The following is a 22,229-nucleotide window of genomic DNA, read 5'->3' on the forward strand; positions in this document are numbered from 1 at the left end:
AAGCCAGTGAGTAAAAAATGCTGCACAGCCAGAAAAGCTGGAGTGGGAAATTTGTTAAAGCTGACAGAAATAAAGAATTAAATGTGAGTGTTAAGGGTTAAGGTTAAATGGGTGTCCATCAAGTTAACAAGGCTGACGGATTTTAATACAAGTGGACAGATGCAAGCAGCAGCAAGAACTGCAAACATGTTTTGGTGTGACACTCAGCACAGTGTTAGGTGAGGTAGTGCCTTTACTCCCTGTACATCGGGCAGAAGCCAGGCTTATGCATCAGTATCTAAAGTCAACTAATGTGATCCTCATTTTGGTAGGTCAGCAAGGATTTACACCATTTTTGCCCCTATCCTACCCTCCCAAAAAAGCAGGGCAGATACTAGATACACCCATTAAGTGCTCACTTTACACTTATTTGGATTGATAACACTCTGATAAAAGATCTGTCATGCATCCAAGTCATTAACAAATTAGCTTACGTAAAAAATCATACATACATTGGCAGAAAGCTGCATGGTCAAGTCAGCAACCTTTTCCTGCGAGTTTTCCAGCTCACGCCTCAACTTGCGGATTTGCTGTGAACAAATTGCAAAGTAAGTCTGGGCATCATATTAAACAGTACCTTAGACAAAAAGCCAGAAGTGCTGAATATGTTAATGTAAGTCTTGATTATGATAATGCAACAGTGGAATGTGTTGAATGTGTTGTTTTGTTTGGTTAACTGAAAACAAACACACGAACAAATAAAATATGAAAGGTAACTCTCCACAACAGAAACTGAATTATTCACAAACGAGGTAAAAACATTCAATATCGATAGGAAATGTTACTATCATGGGATGACAGTGGATTTTCACCACTTCTCTCATGCACTGAGAACTTTATGAGGTCTGAAAATGTGTTCATTAAATGTTAGCAGGTGGTGCTGAAGGACAAAGAATATTAAGAGATAAAACACAATGAACTGAGTTATGAGCTTCTGAGATAAAGATCCATGGTCACAGACTCATTGGGAACTGATAACAGCATCTGATCAAGGGACCCATTTCAACAGGAAATGACTGACAGATGACGCAGAGAAAAGGCACAGTATGAATTCAAGAGTTATGGCACATTGGCCTTACCTCCCCTTGTATCCTCTCCTCATTCTAATGAAGGCATGGTAAAAGCAAGTAAACAGGGATAGGGCATAGTCATGAAATAGATACCAAATACCCACTGTTTGCATACACAGTTCATTAAGAGGGTGGTAACCAACTGGAGAGGCTTAAAGTTAATTTCTTTTAATAAAAAAAAGTCAATCAATCATTATGATAAAGGCATTTGCCTGTATTAGCGGAAATGGAGAAATCCCTATGCTGTTTTTCTTCATGCTCACTTTATATAAAAAAGTATTTACTGTACATTACATGGCTGAATCTACTCACCGCAGAATAGTTGGATGAAGCATTGGACGCCAAAGACAGTACAGAGCCGTGCACTGCAAGAAAGGCAAGGTGGATATCAGACTTAATATCAAGAGGAATTGAAGAATGATATGCTGGTAATCAATAATTTTGATTTCTCTGCAATTCCTGCTATCACCTGGCACAAATAAATGACTAAAGCAGTACATAATTTAAATAGTGTTTATGACTGACAACACTCAAGGCAACTGAATAGCTCTAAGTCAGTCAGTTCATTAAGAACATATCAGTAAGAGTTAGAGATAGAGATTGCTAACATAAACAAACCTTTGCTTTAGAAACAAAATACATAAAAGTTTGTGTTAAAAGGCCAACAGTTATCTGACAGTGAAAGTAGGTTTAAGTTAATGGTGGGTGGATTCTTGTTTTGTTTATATTTGGATCACAGATAGTGCTTTTAAATCCTTCAGTAACTCCCTATTAATTTAAAATGGAGGCACAAAGACTCCTCTCCGCTTTCCCAGTTCATGAAAACAAATGACATTCTGACATTTTGCTGGGCAGACTGCATGCAGTACAAGCAGACAGCTTTGTTTCATTTGAGGCCATACTGGGCAACTCCCCTGCAGGAAGGCCAACTGAGTAGGGCTCACCATCGTCCCCTGGTTCACGGAAAGACCCAGACCGCATCATGCTTTTTGGACGGTCAGCCAGGGACATACTGCTGCCCAGGGGGGAGGTTCCATAGAGATCGCAGGCTGAGTCACTAGGGGGGCCTATGCTGTTAGAGCGTGATATCCTTGGAGTGCCACTGGAAATTGGGGCAACTAAAAGCAAAAGACATTTGACAATATTGTGAGTGTCACAGAGGAAACTGTTGGGTGCAGTGCTGCAGAGAAGCAGAGAACACACACACACACACACACACACACACACACACACACACACACACAGGGCAGGCCTACACCTAGGTATAGCACCCTTATTCTGATGATTCAGTGAAAGGCAACACTATGGTTCCACAACAGTCAAAGAGATAAATATAGCCTGACTTGACCCCCTATTGCCTCCAACTCCTACATATTTCAGACTTGAACTCAAATCTAAATGAGTGCAGATATATAATAATCATATCAACATGGTTAAATCTGATACTATACTACTTGACCACCACTTCAGCACTTAGATATGACAAAGTCTTTTATTGACAAGTTGTGTCAACATTTCTTATCTGTAAAAACTTAGCTCGACTTTCCTCTGAGTGTGAGTACCACATCCTTGTCCTCAATAATTATCAACGATAAGATGGATGGCTTATCATGTCTCATTAGTTTCAAGCATCTTCAAACCTCAAACAGTGAGTGTTTTTAGAACTTGGCAGCCAAATAGAACAGGCCGACTCACCCACGTTGGTGAGAGGAGCCTTGCTGGAGGAGGGGTGGAGTGGACGGGTGGGAGAAGGCAGCTGAGGGGGGCTATCGCTCTCTGTCATGCTGACTATCGTGTGGGAGTGGCGCCTTCCCGGTTTGCTTCCATCACTCTCTGACAGGCTTGAGCCATAGCGCCTGAGACAAGAGAAGTTGTTTTAACTTCAAACAATAAAGATACATCACTGTGTGAGATTTCAAACAGAAGCATAGACAAAAAAAGTTTTGACGTACTCTAAGCCTTTCTTCGGCAAGGTATTTCTGTCTGTTTGTAAGCTGTAAATAAGAGAATGAAAATATTATTAAAAGAGAACAAATAGCCATTGCTTATAATTATAATAAATAGTATGTTTCTCAGGTCCTTAAATAAACACTATCATTGATTTGTCGTAGGACCTGCATAATGGGTATGACATCTCATGGGGATTTATCTTCAAATCCGTCCTGTACATCTAGCCCATATGGCACACTGGGCACTTTCATACACATGGCGTGGGATTGCCTGAGAGTACATTCCTTTGGCAGTAAGTAATTCAGGCCATCTCCACCTTGACAAACAGAAATTTTCCAATGATCCAAACCTTCATCTTCTAAATGACAGCTCAGACTTTCCGTTCCCAGAGAAAAAGCACATAAAATATGGGTGGGGTGGTGTGTCAGCTGCCAAGAAACTTATAGCCTTGATGTTGAAACACTGGCTCAACTTGACATTATGTTTCACACACTATTCGCTGCTGGACAAATACAGGTTCTACCAATATTGGTGGGTTCATGAGAAAATAGAGGTGTAGCTGAAAACTATTTTCTTAAACAACTAGTTCAGTTTAATTTTTCCTCTTGTTTAAATCTTTGAGCTACAGATGTGAGGCAGTGGCAGATTTCTTTTCTGTCTCATATCTGAGCTGCTTGGTTGTTTCTTCTGATGCAGGGTCTTTGTCTCGCTTTCACATCAAATAAAGAAGTCAGTTTAAATTTGTCATCTGATTTCTCTTTGATGCTTATTCAAGTAGTCTTGTAGTCTAATCTTTTTTAGGGGCAAACAACAACATACACTAATGACAAGGACAATTACAGAAATGGACAAAGACTTTGACACAAGAGACATTGGGTACTTCAGAGACTTGCCTATCTGAGAGGTTGAGGGATGTTCTGCTCCCAGCCCCCCAGGTTCCCGTACCCCTCTCCTCCTTGTTATGCATCTCAGTTGTGACAAACCTTGCGCTGGAGGGTACGCTCATCTGGAGGGGCAGGGACTCCATGCTGCGGTGCATGCCAGACAGTTTGGGATAGAGGAGGGGTGAACCGCTCAGACTCAGGCTTTCACTGGTGTAGGAACTGGGGGAATCGATGTGGAGGACAGGCGCTGGGCTGGGGATGAGGCGGGCAGTTGTGTGGGAACCAGCCAAGTCCTGAAGCTTGGAGTAGGGGGGGACTTTGGGTGGGAGGTCCTGGATGGTCACGCAGGAGTCGAGACTGTTAGAGTTGACTTTGTCCAGGTGAGCCAGGCTGGGTGGACGACCCAGTGACTTGGTGTTCAGCATCCTAAGAATCAGGCAGAAGAAACTAGATGTCAAGAAACAAAAACTAGGGTGATGTCCTTAGTAATGATGTTCAAAACAAAGTCTTCACAGGACCCATTCATGTGCACGATGTGTATTATCTATTTCTTTTTATGTTTTGTTAATTTTTTTGAGTTTTTCACTCAAATTAAAAAAAAAAAACTACTAATTTTCTAATTTACTTATACTTCTGTGTACCAAGGCAGATAGTTGTGGTTTCACAAGGTCTAGAGAGAGCACTCTTTAAGATGTCTGCCTCCAAAATTCAACAGCAAACATAAATCAAAACAAACAATAGTCCCATTGCTCTGGACCATGTCTTTGGTAGAAAATGGTTCCAGGAAAAAACTATTGACATGAGCTTTCCAGATTATTTAGAGTAACTGGGACACTGTTTCTGGGAAGAGATGTAGCTGTTGAATTTTTTAGATGTCTTTTCTCAATCCTGAGGGCACCACAACTGAAATTCCATTCATTGTATTGAGATGGTAGCAGAAATCTTGGAAATATACCATGAAACTAAAATGTACCCACATGGGAAGATACCACAATAGGTCAGTGAGAAAATGTGCTTTTTTGTAATTTAAGTGAAATGCCACTTAAAAGCAGAATGAGAGACCTTGGTGTGGTGGGTGATGACAGTTCGGGGTATTTGCTGCTGCTGGTCCGTCTCAGGCCGTGTAGTTTCACGGCAGACTCTCCTGTTGATTCAGACTGAGTCCCCTCTCCTTTCAAAGAGCCACAGTCTATGTCAACGCCCACAGCCTTGGCCTTGGCTCTCTCCTTCTCCTTTCTCTCTGTCTGTCTGATTCACTGGGCCTGTGCTTGTTCGATTAGCCATTTTACTGCTGCAGCTACTAGGCTCTTTAACCCTAGGCCCTGCAGAAGCCACGGGCACAGGTTTCAAACTCAAGAGGCTGGGGTCAATGCTGCCGCTGACAGGCCGAGTTGCAGGGCGACCAATCACACTGAGCGTGCTTGATTTGGCCGGTCGAGGCAGGCTGCGGTACTGAATGCTGTTTCGGGCGTTTGGCCCCAGGAAGCTCTGCTCACTGCTGGCATCAAAACTGTTTTTGCGACCAGAGGGTGTTCCTCCTCCCACAGGCTTCACAGGGATGCCAGAGGACTTGGGGGTTTTCCCTACAGTAGCAGAGCCACTGGAGATGGTGGCGCCCCCTGCTGTCATAACAGTGGCGGTACCAGTGGCTGTTGGTGGTTTCTTGTACCCAAAGGAGGCTCCAGCAGAGGGTTTAACTAAACCTGATGGCGGCTTGCGGTGCTCTCCATGATGATCCCTGCCGGCGTCAGAACGAGACCGTTGCAGACCAGCAGTTTTAATGGAAATCTTGGATTTGTCCAGTGGCTTCTCACTTTTAGGTGCTGCATAAAGAAGGAAAGAACGACATAGCATAGTTGAATACCATGAATGCTTGGTTTGGCCTGTAGTCACCATAACCCTGAAGAGAGGATGGATAGATTGGATGGGTCAATGGGCCAGTAAACCCAGTAAACTTGAAATAGTTAATCAGCATTGTCATACATAATTTCTCTCCAACTAGACAGCTTCACATAAAAGACAATGTGTATCATTCCAGACTTTACAGCTGAGATAAAATATAAGCAAGACACAGCTGTATTTACTTAGAGAGCTTTAATGTGTCCAGCACGTCGAGAGTGACTCACCAACAGACTGACTTAAAGGGGCCTTATGCAAGATTAAACTTTCAAAACAATACCAGATAACTCTGATCAGTTTGGATCATCTCAGTAATGAAAGAGTTGGCAACTATGTAAAGACTGAAGGAGGAAATTCATAAAAGCAAATACAACCTCTTAAGATATTCTGTAAACCTGGTACAAGCCTTAAAAATGCATCAGCTGAGAGAATGTTTTTCTCTTTAAACTGCAGCCAAAACACATACAATCAGAACTAATTTTAATTACGTATTTTAAAAGCTGAAATTAAGTTGAGCAAATTAAAATGAGAGGCCAAGAAATGTTGGTATTGGAACTCAATTTTACCCTATTATTCAATCATGGTGTGTTTTGATGGGGATTAAAGGACACAGAAATAAATTTACTTGCTGCAGATGGCAGACACAGTGTCTCTGCAGACATGTACAGTAATAAGCTTTTCTCTGAGATAATAGAAGAAACATGGCTTTAGGCTTAAAACTGAGATTTTTTTCTCAATGAAATGGATTTCATGGTGCATTCTTTCTTCTTTGTACTGAGCTGTGCTACAAATCAAAACCTGGCTTACGCTAAGGGGTATACTTCTGTATTCATCTTGACACCGAGCAGATATCCGCCTTGGCTGCTCTATAAACAGACTCTGTTTTACATTTGGATTCAGTATACAAAAAGATAATGGATGACATAGATTTCCTAGTTAAAACAAGGTAACAATGGCAGTGATCCACCAAATTCTTATAGGAGAGGAATAGCAGAGAAAAACAGACATAATGTGAAAATATGCTATCTGATCTCACCTGCAACTCTGAGCACGCTCTGAGAGGTATGGGTGATGGGGGAGGTCACGCCCACAGGAGGATTACGACCCTTCTTGAAACTCCCTGGCTGACCCAAACTTTGTGGCTTCTTCAGTTCACCTTTACCCCCTAAATCTTCACTGAGGCTCGGAGGCTTCTTTCGCCACTTGCTTGGGGCCTCTGTCTTGAGGCTCCCTGTTTCATAGCTGCAACTATCAAGCTTGTGGCTGGCCTTACCATCCTCGCTATACCAAGACAGTCCGCTTTCCACCAGGGAGCGCTTCTCTGCATCAGTGCGGAGCTGCAGAGAGAGGGAGAGGGAAGGGGCACAGTGTGGGTAACCATCAGACATGTTGTGTGTTATCTGTGGAGCTGACTGTTCTTTGTAATCTTTGTTTCATCTAAGCTGCATTCCAGTGGGAAGTAGTGAGAGATAGACTGATCTGTTAAAAAAAAAAAAAAAAACACAGGGAAAGACAAAGGAAGGAAAACAAAAAAACGGAGAAGGAAAAACTGTGCATGGATTTAAGACTTTGAGAGATAAATCAGTATCTGATTTAGCAGTGGCTGCTTGGTTTGAAAAGAAAACTTATACAGTATTTTTTTTAAATATGTCACTGTGCAGTGGACAAAAAAAGACAGCTCCACTGTAATAGAAAAATCATGCGGTGCATTGAGGAGGTAGCACTGAGGACAAAATTGGACATGCTGCTTCTTGGCACACTATGAATGTGATACAGAGCGACAGATGGCTCATTGAGTACCTCTAATGTTCATTTCTTCTGAGCATTCTGCAAGTAAGCACTATTCCTATAATGAAGTACAAAATGTTAACCTGTGAGAAAGGTAGGAACCACTACCATTGCCGCAAAACTGAACATAAAGCAAGTTTGAAAAATGTAACGATTCCTTCTAGACATGTTTTAAGACACTCTCTGTGTGGAATAACAATTTATGTCTGATAGAGTTCAATCACTGAATTATAAAAATCATCTACTTCTTCTCCCTCATAAAAAATCCATAACCTATGAATTTAAAAATATTGTATATTTCCAAATTGAAATTCAAAAAATACTTCACTGAAAAGTCCATTTTTAGTGTATGTGCTCTGGAGGTTTTGCACTGTGGCCGATCATATTTCTCTTCAGTTTCATTTTAATGACAGAGGTGAGGTGTGGTTTCTTTTTGTGGCCTTTGTCAAAGAAAAGGGACTCGCATTTAACACACCACACAATGTAAATCACAGAATGAGGCTTTGAAAATGCTTCAAATAAAGGCCTCAGCTGCAATCTTTAGCACTGCTTTTACAAACAAAACATGTTATGTTATCACATGCTGTATACAGCTGTCTGGTGCAGTGTTTCAGCTCACCATAACAGAAGAGTTCCGTCTGGATCCCAGGGGTGTGCTTGGGAGGGAGTTAAGAGAGGAGCTGGCATTGAACTCCTCTGAACTGAGGTTCTCCGAGCCATCGCCATCACCATCACTGAGCCCGCTGCTTATGGAGCTGCTTTCATCCCAGCTGAAATGAGACAGGATGACAAGTCAGCAAAAAACAAGTGCTCTTGTCAAATAAATGACAACCATGTGAATGTGCAGTAGGTAAAGCTGCAGAAATCTGTGTTTGCTGGGACAAAAATCATGGTTGCAACAGCGATATGTCCATCTGTCTACAGTAAGTTGTCTCTGGAGGTGGCCACATGCTCAAACAAGCAGGTAATTCCAACATGGCTGCAGCTGCTTTGATTTGATTCAACTAATACATCAGAGCTCTAGGTCATATGGTGAGCAAACCCACAGAAGTGCACGTTTTAGTTTTAGTGGAAATAAAGTATGATTTTTACATTTATTAGCCAATTGTCTAAATCATAATGGTTCAGAACTTATGACCATTTGTCTAAAGATCCAGTTTCAACCATTACTGTGGTGCATTATGAAGCAAGAACTTCTCAAAATGAGTTAATTCATTTTTCATAAAATCAATGTTTTTTTTGGAACATTCTTTCTCATTCTTAAATTGGTTATAAAACTGAACTTCTAAATTCAAGTTATAAAAAATTAAGGTAAAGTATTTATATAAGATTGATCCTAACTCAGTAAATCCACATGACAGCAAAGCTAGCAGTTTTTAAGCAGAGGCCAACACACTGCAATCTTTAACTGTAACTTCAAGAGAAACTTTATAGGATGTGCTGATAAATCATGCTGAAGAAAAAGTATGCTGACTGACAGCTCAGGGTTTAGAAAGCAGTCTGGTATGCTCTAAAGAAGCAGGATAAGGAGAAATCAGAATGACAGCTTCCTAAACCCTCGATGACCCTTCCCTCCACCCCACAGAGAAGTGTCAGCGTCACCCCAAACCAGATGCTGCCAGAGTGGCCCCTTGCGTGAGGAAGGCAGGGATGGGCAGTCCCAGCAGAGCTGAGAGAAACTGCTCACTGGGCATCAGACCTCTGGATGCATTTGTATTTGAAATGTATTTAAAATGCAGATTCGCTGTGTGGAGTTCAACAAGAGGTGTAGCCTCTCAGTCAACCAAACCATCACAGGAGGTTGTTGCCCAAGGAGAGTTTAAAATTGAAGAGTAAAATATTTTTATGTGCTTTAGAAGGGCAATAATGCCTTGTTGAATTTAAAAATTATATCTCAAGAGAGCTAAATACAAGTCCAGCTTGGATTTTGTATAATTGCGTTCCCCATCATTTCTTCTGGCAACCACAGGTGGTAATCAAATTTTTGTTGGCGCACAAAAATGTGGCACAGTGGAAAAGGTAAATTAATAAGACCCTTTAAAAGCTGAGTCACTGCTTGAGCTGAATCAGTTCTTTTCCCTTTCTTTTGCTTTCCCCACTGAGCTGAAAATGCTCTTTGTGGGTCTGCAGTCTGCAATTAGCAGAGGCATGGAACATGGAATTGCATAGAAAAATACAGGGAGACAAAAATGGCCCATACACATTCAGAATTGGATTTAATCACACGGCTGTAGTTCAGTTGTAGTCGCAGTTGTAAAACAAAGATGAAGCTTAGCCTGACACTTTGTACTGGTTTTGAGCATTCTCATATATATATATATATATATATATATTAAAAATATCAACATTTTAGTGAAGATTTGTGGCCACAGATACGTGACCTCAGAAGCAAAGTTTGACATGAGAAGGAAAAAAACCTAAGATAAATGTTTGATTTTAGAATTTTGATTTACATTGAGCACAGATGTTGTGGTATGTCTGAACAATACCACCTCTGTCAGGAGTAACAGAGGGGCTGTGAATAACCCCACAGGGATGTCAGCCTAAGAGGAGGCAGGAGGGCTTGTGGGCTGTTGATACTACAAGCCAAACTGTCTGCTCTCAGGGGCGGAATCCAGACAGGGAGAGGGTGGGAGTACACCAGCAAAGTGCATACTTCATACATAGGGTGGCAATTAACATTTTGTTTTCTGTGGCACAACTCCAACATCTCTCTGATTTGTGTGTCCGTGCTATTATTTTGAGTTGGGTTGCTGTGAAAATGTTTTGATTTAAGAAGACTAGGGGATGGTTGGTGGGGTGGAGCAGGTCGGGGCATTGCAATTATTGTTCACACTTGGTCCTGGATCTAAAAGCATCACTACAAAACGCATACATGGACAAACACAAGTGCTGGTTGCCACTATGGCAAGATTTGCAGCATTGGTGAAAACTGCTGCAAAGATAAACGAAGCAAGAGAAACAAGCAGACGTAGCATTCTAAAACCAGTTATAAGCTTTATTGTCTTGTAACTATAACACCAGATGAAATAGCACACACTCAGAAGAATGCATCTTGCAGTTCAGTTCTGGCACTGCATACATTCTCTGCATAAGGGACAGTAAAGACAAGGCTCCTGGGACTGCATGCCTATGGCTGAGTGAGTGGTGAAGACGTCCTCTATTATACAGATAGCTGTGGTAGCAGCACTGCAGTGTCCTCCAAGAATAAAATGTGTTACCACAGATGTTGTAATTTTACTGCCAATTCAGTGTCAACACATAAATCTCCTGCACTTTTCTCCACCATACCATATTCAACCTCATGTCAACATAATTCACACGTGTAAAACGGTTCAATAGTAACTAGACCAAGTAAGGTATTAAATGTACTCAACTCCATTGTAACATCAAAGTATTATTGTAAAATGTCGTTATTCAAGAACTAAAAATGTAGGGAACCCAGTCGAATGAATCCTCTATTCATGAGTAGTTTATCGGCTAATGTTACTGTACTGTAACATTAGTCAAAAGCCAGGTCAGATTTACAGTGATTTAAAGTCAGCGGTTAAATCTATTAGTCCACGGTCCCTATGAAAGAACAGCCAGGAACGTTAGATAAATTATAGTTAGAGGGCAAATAAAGAAAGCCACTGTAGCATCTCAACAAAATTCACGGCTATAAAAATGTCGGAAAAGTTGTCTAGTGTGTCTGAGGGAAAACAGTGATAAAACATCATTATTACCTTGGCGTAAAAAGTAAAGTCCTTTTAGCTCTTGGCGCCGACTGCAGAGACGGCACTTCCCCGATTAAAACACGACCGCTCATTTGTGACCGTTTTACAGTTTTTGGTGAGCGCAGCTTCCTTGAATCATCCGAGTGCTGAGTTTTAAATTCATATCTTCCGCAGGCAGAGACAGAGACCCCTTTTCTCACATTCAGCGAGCGGAGAGAAGCAGTCGGCAACCGGACAGGCAACACCCCCCTCCCATAAAAAAAGAGGAAGAAAAGAAGAGGGATGACGAGACCGGAGAGACCCCCATACTCCTCTGTGAGATGATGGCCAACGGCTGTCCTGTCGAGCCGAACGGTATCCATGGTAACCTGACCTCCAAGTAATCTGATTACTCGGTAGTGGTTAATGAAGCAGATTTTTTTGTTTCAGTTGACTTTGCATACATAATTAGCTTTCAAACAAGTACTGTATTTAAATAAGTTTGTTTTCTTTTATCAAACCGTTCACCAATCAAATCTGAAAACAGAATTTATGGTAGCTAATTAAAACGTTATACACTAGCATTAGCTCCTCATGTATTAGCATACATGTATTTTTTTTTTCTGTCGTGCAAGGGACGAAGTTGGGGATTTTGAGTCATTAAGAGCAACCCCCCCAACCTATATGAAAAATCGTCTGAGGGTATAGTTAGTTTTAGGAGTAAAATTAATTATTATTAAAATTAATTATTATTTTCCTCGTGGAATTATCTGCCAGTTAATTGTTTAGTAAAAGATAATTTCCCAGAGACCAAGAGAGCTTTCTGCATTTCAGCAAGTCGAAAAAAGGAGCAAAGCCTCACACTGGATGTGTGGCTTTTGCTTAAAAATCGACATCCAACAATGAATTGATTATCAAAAGGTAGCACCCCCGTAGCTGGCCTATAGGTTTATAGTTAAATTAGGTCTTCTTTTTTTAAATGAATGAACAAATATCAATCATAGTTGCTAAAACCTAGATAGGGGCACTCCACCAATTACAGATTAAATTTAATTTACTTCTCAAAACACTTCTCAACCCAGGGAAAAAATATATATAGTGTAGTGTCTGCTGAATAGAAAATATTTCCAGTTTAGCCATTAAAATTGGGCAGATGTTAAAGGACATTAAGGCCATCTTGTTAGGAGTTTGTTTTGAAAGTCTCTGTGTTCCCTAGTGTTCAAAGACTGCTGAACGGTACTTGTCTGTATCCATCAGAGTCACTGATATTAGCTGAATCCAGTGTAAACAGGGTTAGGTCCATCTCAAGCTGGACAAATGCTGTGAAATAAGTCTTATCCTCTTTGCAAGTTACTCTTAAGAGTGAGGACTTTCTTGTAATTTTCAGGGTTTTAAAGTTACCTGTAATGGGACAAAGGATTTAAAAGCCCATATAAATAGACCAATCTGAGGTCAGACTTCCTTTTATATTTAAGAGATGATTAGAATGATTGATGTCCCCTAAAAATAAAATGTGCTCCATCTTCATTCATTACCTTCTGGGGCCAGCCTGGAAAAACTCAGTTTAAGGTAAAGTCTGAATCACTGCGAGTGCAACCACAAACCCACAGATGACACGAGGACCTCCAGTGAGGCATGAGTGGCCTTGGAAAACCTCCCTCCCCTTCTCATTAGCAGTGGAACAGTCTCACGGTGATGATCTCACCAGATCTCTTCTCTGTAAACTAACCACTCCAGGAGGTAAAGCCTCTGTGGGCCAAAGAGGTCCCACGCCCAGTCCACATCTCCAGTCAAAATTGGTTCAGTCTGAATGTGGCTGGAGTTATTTTGATTCGAAATGTAGTGACAAAGAATCGTACATAACTGAAGAGCATGAACGTATCCACATTTTATCTTACAGGCTCATTACTGAGCAGAAAAAGCAAAGATGACAAAAATAACAAATGGACTTTAGTGATTTCAACAGTTAATATTTTAAACAAAAAGAACTTATTGACCCCTATGATAAATTACAGTTTTGAGGCTCTCTCTGTTTTTCCACATCAGGCCACATTTTGTAATATAAATACAGAGTCAGCTTAACTGGAATTTTAGATGACTGTGGTTTTACTTTTTGTTAAAATTAAACAACTGTTTTGCTGTCAGAGTGTGTACCAGACATACAGGCATTCTTCAGAATCTCTTTAACAGAGAGAGATGCTAGTGTGATACAAGCTTGTTGTGTCTGCTTCTTTTTTTTTTTTTTTTTTTTTAAGAATTCTCACTCTGATCTGAACATCTGCTGCTCACAAACAACATAAAACATTTTGTTTAGATACCTGTTGGTTACTTCAAAACTTTACATCTTAATAGCAAAACACAAACTTGGATGCTTATTTCTTTGCCTAGAAAGATGACTAAAATAAACAGTTTACAGTACAAAAAAAAGAAACTGTGCCGCTCACATCTCCTGTTTATCTCAGCCAGGCCACAGAGCTGCTAAACACGCTGTCATCTAAAAAGGCTTGAAGTCATGTTTGCACTGCATAGTAACAGCTGTCCTGCACTGATAACCAAATGGCTTATGTCAGAAACATCCTCTTTATGTATGCCTAGGTCCTTCAGCAATGTTGCCACCACTAGTCTCGGGCATTTACAAACTGTTAAAACAGAGATTTAGCCCATCTGTGAGACGTTACAGCACCACAAGGCCCTTTAGTTGTTTTCACTGAGGTTACCAGACAGGAAACCATTTTCATGATCTGACCTTTACTGTTGTGGCTTTTGATCTATCAGTGCTGCTGTCTCCCTCTGGTGCAGTAAATTCTGCTGCAATATGTGAGTCTAAAAATGGATTTAAAATACATATTGAAGAGAATAAAGGACTGAGACATGAAATCTCAAGTTCACCAAATGTCTTTTTAAATACATATGAAATATTTTGTCCAAACGGCTACTTAGTAGTAAACTACATTACAGCTGAAACATTAACAAGCTGTCATAACAAGAGTCAGTTTTCCACAGTGAGCACCAAGCCAGACAAAACCTAAAAATGATCAAATACACCATGAGGACAGAAGTATGTGGACATGCAAACAGTGAGGCCCATGTTTGATTGTTGAAAATCTGCTTCAAACCCGTGGATATTTATATGCAGCTATATACCAACCTCCAGTCTTTCCTGGAAGGCTTGCCACTGGATTTTGGAACTGAGCTGCAGGGATTTGCTCCCATTCACCCACAAGATCATTAGTGAGGTCAGGCGCTGATGTTGGACAATAAGGTCTGGCTCTTTCAAATGTCACTGCCTGCAGTTCATCCCAAAGGTGCTGGATGAAGTTGAGGTCAGGAATCTGGGGGCTGGGAGGATGTCATATTGAAACAGGAAAGTGTTGAAACTGTTGCCACCAATATGTAGGCGAAATAATTTCTAAAATGTACTTTAACATCAAGACTTCCCTAGCCCAAGGTCAGTATATAAGTATTAAGTATATAAACGTATATGGATAAGGGGGTCTTCATATGTTTGACTAAGTAATGTATTGTCAAGCTACAGTAGTTTTTAGATGGTAATGTTCCATGATCAATCATAAAACATGCTTTCTGAGCAGGTAAAGCTGTATCTGTTAATCTTGAAGGAGATTAAAATTACACTGTAAATCTAAATATGAGCTGTTTCCATGTGGTGTCATGACATTAAATTTCCAGCAGGAGGCACACTGAGTTAAAGCTGGGCTACAGTTCAGTGTACATGGTCTGTAACTGTATTAAGGGAGGCACCACTTGGCATTTAGAACCAAAAAAAACAAAACAAAACAGTATTTCACTGGGTTTTCAACCCTTGGATGCTCAGGAAGAACAGACATTTCCCTACTCAGTGCATTCAATTCAGTGGTACGGGTGGAAATTATTTCAGAAAGCCAGCATCACAGGAAAACACTGTGTTCAGTGATTTATGTCTGTTTAAGTATCATTCATTCAAGACTGCAGATGACAAATCCAGCGGAGCTTTGCGTCAGCACTTCTCTGATCTTCCCAGTGCCTAATTTTGCTGTACTGAGCCTGTCCATAGCTAGGCAAATAGGATTGGGCTGCCTTCATCACAGAGCAGTGTCAAATCAGTGTAGTAAATATCTCTGAGATGCATCAGTGGCTACGTCTGGGACAGTAGCCGGCCGACCCATCTCTGCAAAGCCCCGGAAAATGGACTCGTTGGCTGATTATTGGACTGGAAAATGAATGTACCGTCTCCATCGACCTCAGACAGGAAACTCCACCCCCTACAGATGTATCCCACAATACAGCTGATGCACACACACACTTCATCCTGAGACCAGCAGGCTCATGTGGTGCCACATTTGAAGCCTCATAGTCTGGAATATAGTGCTGTTGTATTGTTTCATGATGCTGTCCGGTGCTCTGTTTTTATCTCACCTCCACTAAGGCAAAGTGCTTGATGTGGCACTTAAATATCGAACTTGCTGTCTGACTAATGCAGCTTCAGCAGCAACACAGGATTGAAGCAGAGCCAAATCTACCATGAAGAAATATATTATGAACTAATCTGGGGAAGAAAAAAAAACAGACGTCATTAGCCATACTCCAAGCAGATAATCTGACATTTCTGTGCCATCTCCAGTTAACATAGTGATGAATGGGGAATGTTGGACTAACAGGGCGCCATGTGGTTTACATTTTTAAACATAATATTGTGAAAAACAGTAGATGTATCATATTTTCCACCTGGGGCCGAGTATTATACATTGGTGGAATCCAAACTGCGCACCCAGACGGCCACACGCAGACATGATACAGGGATGATTCATACACCCTGGGGTGCTGCTGTAATGGTCCATTATTCACGTGGCTGAGGATGCTAGTGAAGGTGGAGGCAGGTTTGGTGTTGAGGGGGTTGGGTGGTGGCAAGGGCCCTCGAGATCCAGTATGTTACTGACCATCGTTGGGGAGCGAGAGCTCCATATTGAGCCCAGATGTGTTTGATTTGCTGACTTTGGGTGTCTGTGCGTGCTGTGTTTCTGGGTAACAGTAACTCATGACTGGGCCTAGTGGAGAGGTTTTTTATTGTTGTTCTCCCCTCAACCACTTTGAAACATATGCAAATTACAAATTAACTCAGCTTGAAAGAAACATTTCAGAATGATTTGTGTGTCCCTTCCTGTGGGTGTATGTTAGTATTCAGAGGCAAGAAAACCACATCCCTTCTTACTGAGCCGTATCCCATAAAGGACTGACCCCGACTGGTGGCCTCACTGAACAGTAATCCCAGCAGCGCCTGCGGAAGACCAGACCAGAGCGGCCAAAGCCCAATTTTTGTGCAGATGGGCTTAAGTGGGTCAGAAAACGTGTGAGGCTTCAATAGTCAGGGAAGCACTCAGTGAATATAGAAAAGGTCTAACCCGGACAGGAAAGGGAAATTGAATGCAGACTGCCGGGGGCACAGATCCAGGATCGGATGACTGCAGCAAAGCCTCTGTGCATTACAGAATGTGTTTGTCGATACACATAGTTTCCATGAGTGAGGCTGTAAAGTATTCCAATATTTAGAAATTTACACTCACTTTCATACGGTACATGCCAAGCCTTTAACAGATCCAGTCACTAGCATGGGCAAAGCTTTATTATGGTTACCATGGAAATTACATTACCAGAGGAGCAAACTAAGCCCATGTAGCAACTGTATGCTTTCACTATAAAAGAAATTAAATATATTTGTTCTTTTTGGGTCAATCATACAGTGCTCCATACTAGATTTCAGGAAGAAATGCTTGAATTAAATAGTTTTCCACAACCAGTACTACTGTAAATCTTGGAAATGCCAAGATGCAAATAGAATGAAACAATAGCTGTATAGGCAGACAGCTCTCCCCCACAATGTCAATTACAAAACAATCTCATTAAGTGGTTAGCATGCTGTCTTCACAGCAGTCCCTCTCTGTCCGTCTATCCATCTTTGCCACTGTCTTGCTCTCATTTTCTCGGTTTCTCTCTCTCTCTTTCATTCTCTACATCTTACACAAACCAGCAGCAAGCAAATGCACGCACGCACACGCACACTCACACACACACACACACACACACATCCTACACACATACATCCGTTCAGAAGCTATCACACTGACACACAAGGCAGCCCATCACTGGGTCAGTGGAAGACGGTTGCCATGGCAGCACATCCCGAGCTATGTTGCCGCATGATCAGAGGTGTGATGCTGCTGAACCAGTCTCCTTTCTCTGCTCTGCATTGCTGCCTGTATGCTGCCATATAGAAACACAAGCCATTACAGTCCAGATCCCTCAGATGTCCACACACACGCTCCCCTGCCAAAAAAAATCTCTTACCTTGTAGAGCACAGGACAATAAACAAGTCATTTTGTCTGACCTGCATCATGTCTTTCTCCACAATATCTAATCTATATGCATCAGCTATGATGAAACTGTGCTTTGTTCTGTGTCATGTGTGAAGCTATGAACGCCATATGGTATCTTTATGAGATCTAGTAAATTTGCCAGATGAGTAACACATGAACAATAAAACTATCTAATTCATATAAGATATTTATGCAAAACAGATTTATGCCTCGTAAAATATATTCTATATCATATCTATGGTATATTGTATATTCAAAGCATCAATTATAATCAACATCATGTTACAATAGCAACATACATGCTGGAAAGAAGACACAGTGGCCTGGCATTGGCAAATTAGATAAATATAAACTTCCTAGTGCGTTCTTGTCATCTACAGCTGTTCTAGGGATGGATCAGATCATATGTAATATAGCAAAGGGGTTGCTTGCAGTGACAAACAGAGAATTGTTTTGGTTCAACGGGCCAGAACTTTGCAGCTCAGCAGCTGTTTTCAGTGAAAAAAAAGCTGCTCTATGCTACCTGTCCAGCGCCAACCATTAGACAAAGTTAGTGATTAGCAGAGTATTTGCCAGCCGAACGGGCAAGATATTCCCTTACAACTTTCTTTTACTGAGCTAAAAGGAGAGTGGATATTAGACTTCTATTAATAAAGTCACCTGAAACACAAGTCCAAATGAATTCTGATGTTCCTCTGTGTTTGATTAATGTGTAAATCTTAAACTGTTTACTAACGTTCGCCATATCAACTCTATTAAGTGATAAGACTGTATGTCAATTTGATTACAGAATGTTGTGCTGCTCCAAGTGGTCAACAAATCAATTAATGCAGATTTAAGTTGAGGTATAACTGTTGGTGGAACAGCAGCAGTAGGTCTAAGCTTGGCTGCAGCAGAGGCCATGAACGGCAATGAAGCTACTGTATAACAAGGTGCATTAAGTCAACTGAGCAACTTTATAAATCTAGTGATTTAAATTACAAGTGAGCTTCAAAAATAATATTAGTCAAACTTAATTGCCAGCCAATTTGGATTTATCAAAAGCCGACACATTATATGGATTACCTTGGTATTCGAGTATAGTATAAAACTAAGTCAAAAGCCAGCCTGAAAGTAGGGCAGGACCTCAGCTTTCTATGAGGCATTGTACTCATCAATACCACTGCATTGCATCTATGCGCCTTTCACTGCTTCCCTCTTCAGCTAGCCAAAGAGTTTGGAGCCAAACCAAATGCTGAAAGATATTTTCCTTTTTTCACTGAAATCTTCCAATTTAAGGTTTTCAAACTGTTAATCTGCCAAGATAATACGTAAATCTGTCAGGTACAATAATCATGTTCAGGCAGAGTGGCCTCCGGTGAAATTGTTGTGTTCTGTTACAAACATTAGAGCTTGCATTCATCCCATCAAACTAAATGACATTATGGAAAAAACAAGTAATTTTCCCAGTGAACATCTGTATTAGACATGAAAAGTTAACCTGGACCAAACTGCTTACATATACTACAGCTGAGTGCCTGTAAAACATCAACCGTAATTGACCAAACACCACTGAAATGACACTGAATGCTGAATAGTAGTCATAATTTATATGCCAGATATGGAAAAACCAACCATACACCAATAATATAATGTGATTACTGCTCTACTCATAAACCAGCATTTTAAATACGGCTTGCAGTAGGATGATATCATATGAGTGATGGTTGAACTTTGCCAATATAGTGTGAAGAATGTAACCACAGGAAACAGTTATGATTCTTGACGTGGTCAGACGTAGTCAGGGCTAAATAGGAAGCCATATCAACACTCAGACATGAAACACAGTCATTTACTCACTGAGCAGTGGTACTCAGTCTCATAAAATTTAGTGAAATGAGCAAAAACTCTTGTTTCATTAAATGACGGCCAATATTTCACGCAGACACAAAGTCTACTGAGGGAGATGGGAAATTATGAATAATTGTAATATTCAACTTTACGTAAGTATGGCAATTTCAGTTGTGACTAAAAGTAAACACTGCTTTATATTTCCACATCAGAAACTGCTGACACTTGGACACACTGACTGACCATAAAAATAGCAACCGCTGTACATAATGCAAGGGTAAAATTTATGGTTGAGCTGTTGTATTTGATTGAGTTAAGATTTTACAGGCGTACATGTCTGCTGGATATGAAAGTAGCCAATTGTTTGCCAACAACTTCATGAGCTAGTGATATGATAGTGGTAGTGTATTTCTTAGCCCATTTTGTTGTATGTCTGTCCACTAGTGCCCAAAAAACAATAAATATTGTTCTATTTCTGTTGTGTGTAAATGGGCAAATTTGGGGCAAAACACAGCGGTAATAACAACTTTAGAAGGCCATAATACAGTATGTCAGAGCTATGTGTTCATCTTTCCTAAGATGTGCATTGCTGTAAAGATGTAACTATTCCTCTCTGATGGAAAGTTGGAGCCCATGAGGAGATTGGGATGTATGTGGTGTCAGATTATTGATGAGGCAGACACACAGTAGCAGTGATTACTGTCAGCGAGTATACATTTAGCCCTAGCTAGCCAGTGATGCCTGGTGTGGCTTAATCAATATCCATTAGACATCCAGTGCTGCAGTTCCATTTTGCTCCATTGTCTCATATAAAAAGGGTTGATCAACAACATGTCTTTTGTTTATTATTTCACAGACTCTTCCCAAATTGTTTGAAACACTATACAGTACAGTGGTTATACATGATCTAAGCCCCACTCTACTATTCAGAAATAGTTCATTATAATAGAGCAAATTTCAAATCAATGAAATGTATGAAAATGCAAAACTGGGGCTTTAGTAAAAGGCAGCACAAATTGCACCTCTCCTTACAGTCGATTTCCAGCTGGTTTCCATGGTTACGTAGGAGGAGCCTGATCTATTTTCAAGAGCTGGTAGCTAATGGTTCTCAATGAGCTGAGCTGTGAGTGTGTGACAGGGGTTGTACAGTAGAAATGTATCACAGAATTTGCAAGAGGATACTATAAGAAGCAGATCAGAGCATGTGCTGTTGTGCCTGCTTCAAAAAACAGATTAGCTAGTCATCTACACAGAAGGTTGTTGGTATATTTATGAGGCAGGATTAACTCATGACATAGAGAATTCCAGTATTCCTGCAGGAGAATCAGGGATACTTTCCATTGAAACTGATGCAAATACAGACCAGTAATGCTTGGAAATCAGTTCTATCTTCCCAGCATGCAACCCACTCAAGGTCAGAGAGAAAATAGCAGTACAGTATTTCCATATCTTGGTGCATTTTGGCAGCCACACTAGCCTATTATTACTCCCATGATAACACACAGAAAAAAGACATTTCCATAGCATGTATGCATCCAAACACACCCATTATCCTCTTGGTGTTAATGGTAATAATCTAGTATAGGGAACAGTTGTACCCATCAGGGTGTCTCACAGTCACCTTGACAGTGTGTCTGGGGACTGCTGACATCATTGGCCAACCACTGAGCATGATGAAGCATTTCTAAAAAGCAGTTACGTAAAATGATTAGCATCTTTGGTGCCTGTGGTGTTATAAAGCAGAGGCGAGTCCCCAAGTTCACCTCTCGCATAAATCTGAATCACCACAGCAGAGCTGATGCAGCAAGGGACAGGACAAAATACACGACAGATTTAAGTGGATTTTGAGTGCATGGATGTTACTGTGAGGAATGGACCCATATGACATAATCCCTGTTTAATCCAAACCTTATCAGGGTTCTGCTGTCTGATCTCTTTTACCTCACTCCTCACAAAATGCTAAACCTTTACACATGGAGCTAGTCGTCAATTCTAATTTAATAGAATGTCTCAGCTTTTTAATTTAAATCATTCTAGTGTCAATCTTATCGTGTCATCCTGATTTACCTCAGTTCCAAATTTTGCAGTCCTCCTTTTAAACTGACCCACTTAAATTTAACACTTTTTTCTTCTTTGCTCTAATTTCTACTTATCTCAAATGTGTCCTCTTTTTTTTCTCCTTAATGCACTCTGTAGTAAGAACGTGACCTGGCTTGCAGGGCCTAGTGAGCGCTCCAGAGGCTGAGCTTAAATCCCTCTGCATGTGCAACAGTGATAAAGCTGCTAAACCACACTGGAGAACTGTCCTGGATTCTTTCTCTCTCCCTCTCTCTGACTCTCACGGTCAGTTGTCAACTTGGGAAAAGGAATTAGATAAAGGCACACAGAGGATGTGAGAGGAGGGTAGCAAGGGTGACGGCAAAGAGAAGGAAGACAAAGAGCAAAAGAGAGCAACTGTAAGATGTTGCATTCCAAAATAATTGTTGCATGTGCTACCTAAACTTTTTGTCGCTTCTGTTGACAACGTAAAGATTCAGATGCTGTTGATTCAGATTATACCAGTCAGAGGTGAGGGAGCATTTATTGTGTAACCACCTGTTCAGTAAAAAAAAAAAAAAAAAACCTCTTGAAAGAGCTCTCTGTGTCAGCAAAAACAGCCTCAGACAATGTCATGAACACTTTGAGAAATCCTTAAAGTGCAAGAA

The 22,229-nt window shown here is 40.8% G+C and overlaps 1 protein-coding gene across 1 annotated transcript in view; it reads right to left on the reverse strand.

Moving 5' to 3' along the window:
* LOC108873581 (neuron navigator 1-like) overlaps positions 1-22,229 on the reverse strand; it is a 54,547-nt gene that overhangs the window by 13,083 nt on the left and 19,235 nt on the right. The window contains 11 exon segments of the mRNA XM_051074308.1: positions 492-569; positions 1,119-1,142; positions 1,422-1,474; positions 2,054-2,227; positions 2,805-2,965; positions 3,062-3,103; positions 3,953-4,369; positions 5,006-5,178; positions 5,180-5,766; positions 6,879-7,179; positions 8,250-8,400. Of these exon segments, the coding sequence (XP_050930265.1) occupies positions 492-569; positions 1,119-1,142; positions 1,422-1,474; positions 2,054-2,227; positions 2,805-2,965; positions 3,062-3,103; positions 3,953-4,369; positions 5,006-5,178; positions 5,180-5,766; positions 6,879-7,179; positions 8,250-8,400 (2,161 nt within the window).

Source organism: Lates calcarifer, linkage group LG12 (genome assembly GCF_001640805.2).
Source record: "Lates calcarifer isolate ASB-BC8 linkage group LG12, TLL_Latcal_v3, whole genome shotgun sequence".
Taxonomy (NCBI): domain Eukaryota; kingdom Metazoa; phylum Chordata; class Actinopteri; family Centropomidae; genus Lates; species Lates calcarifer.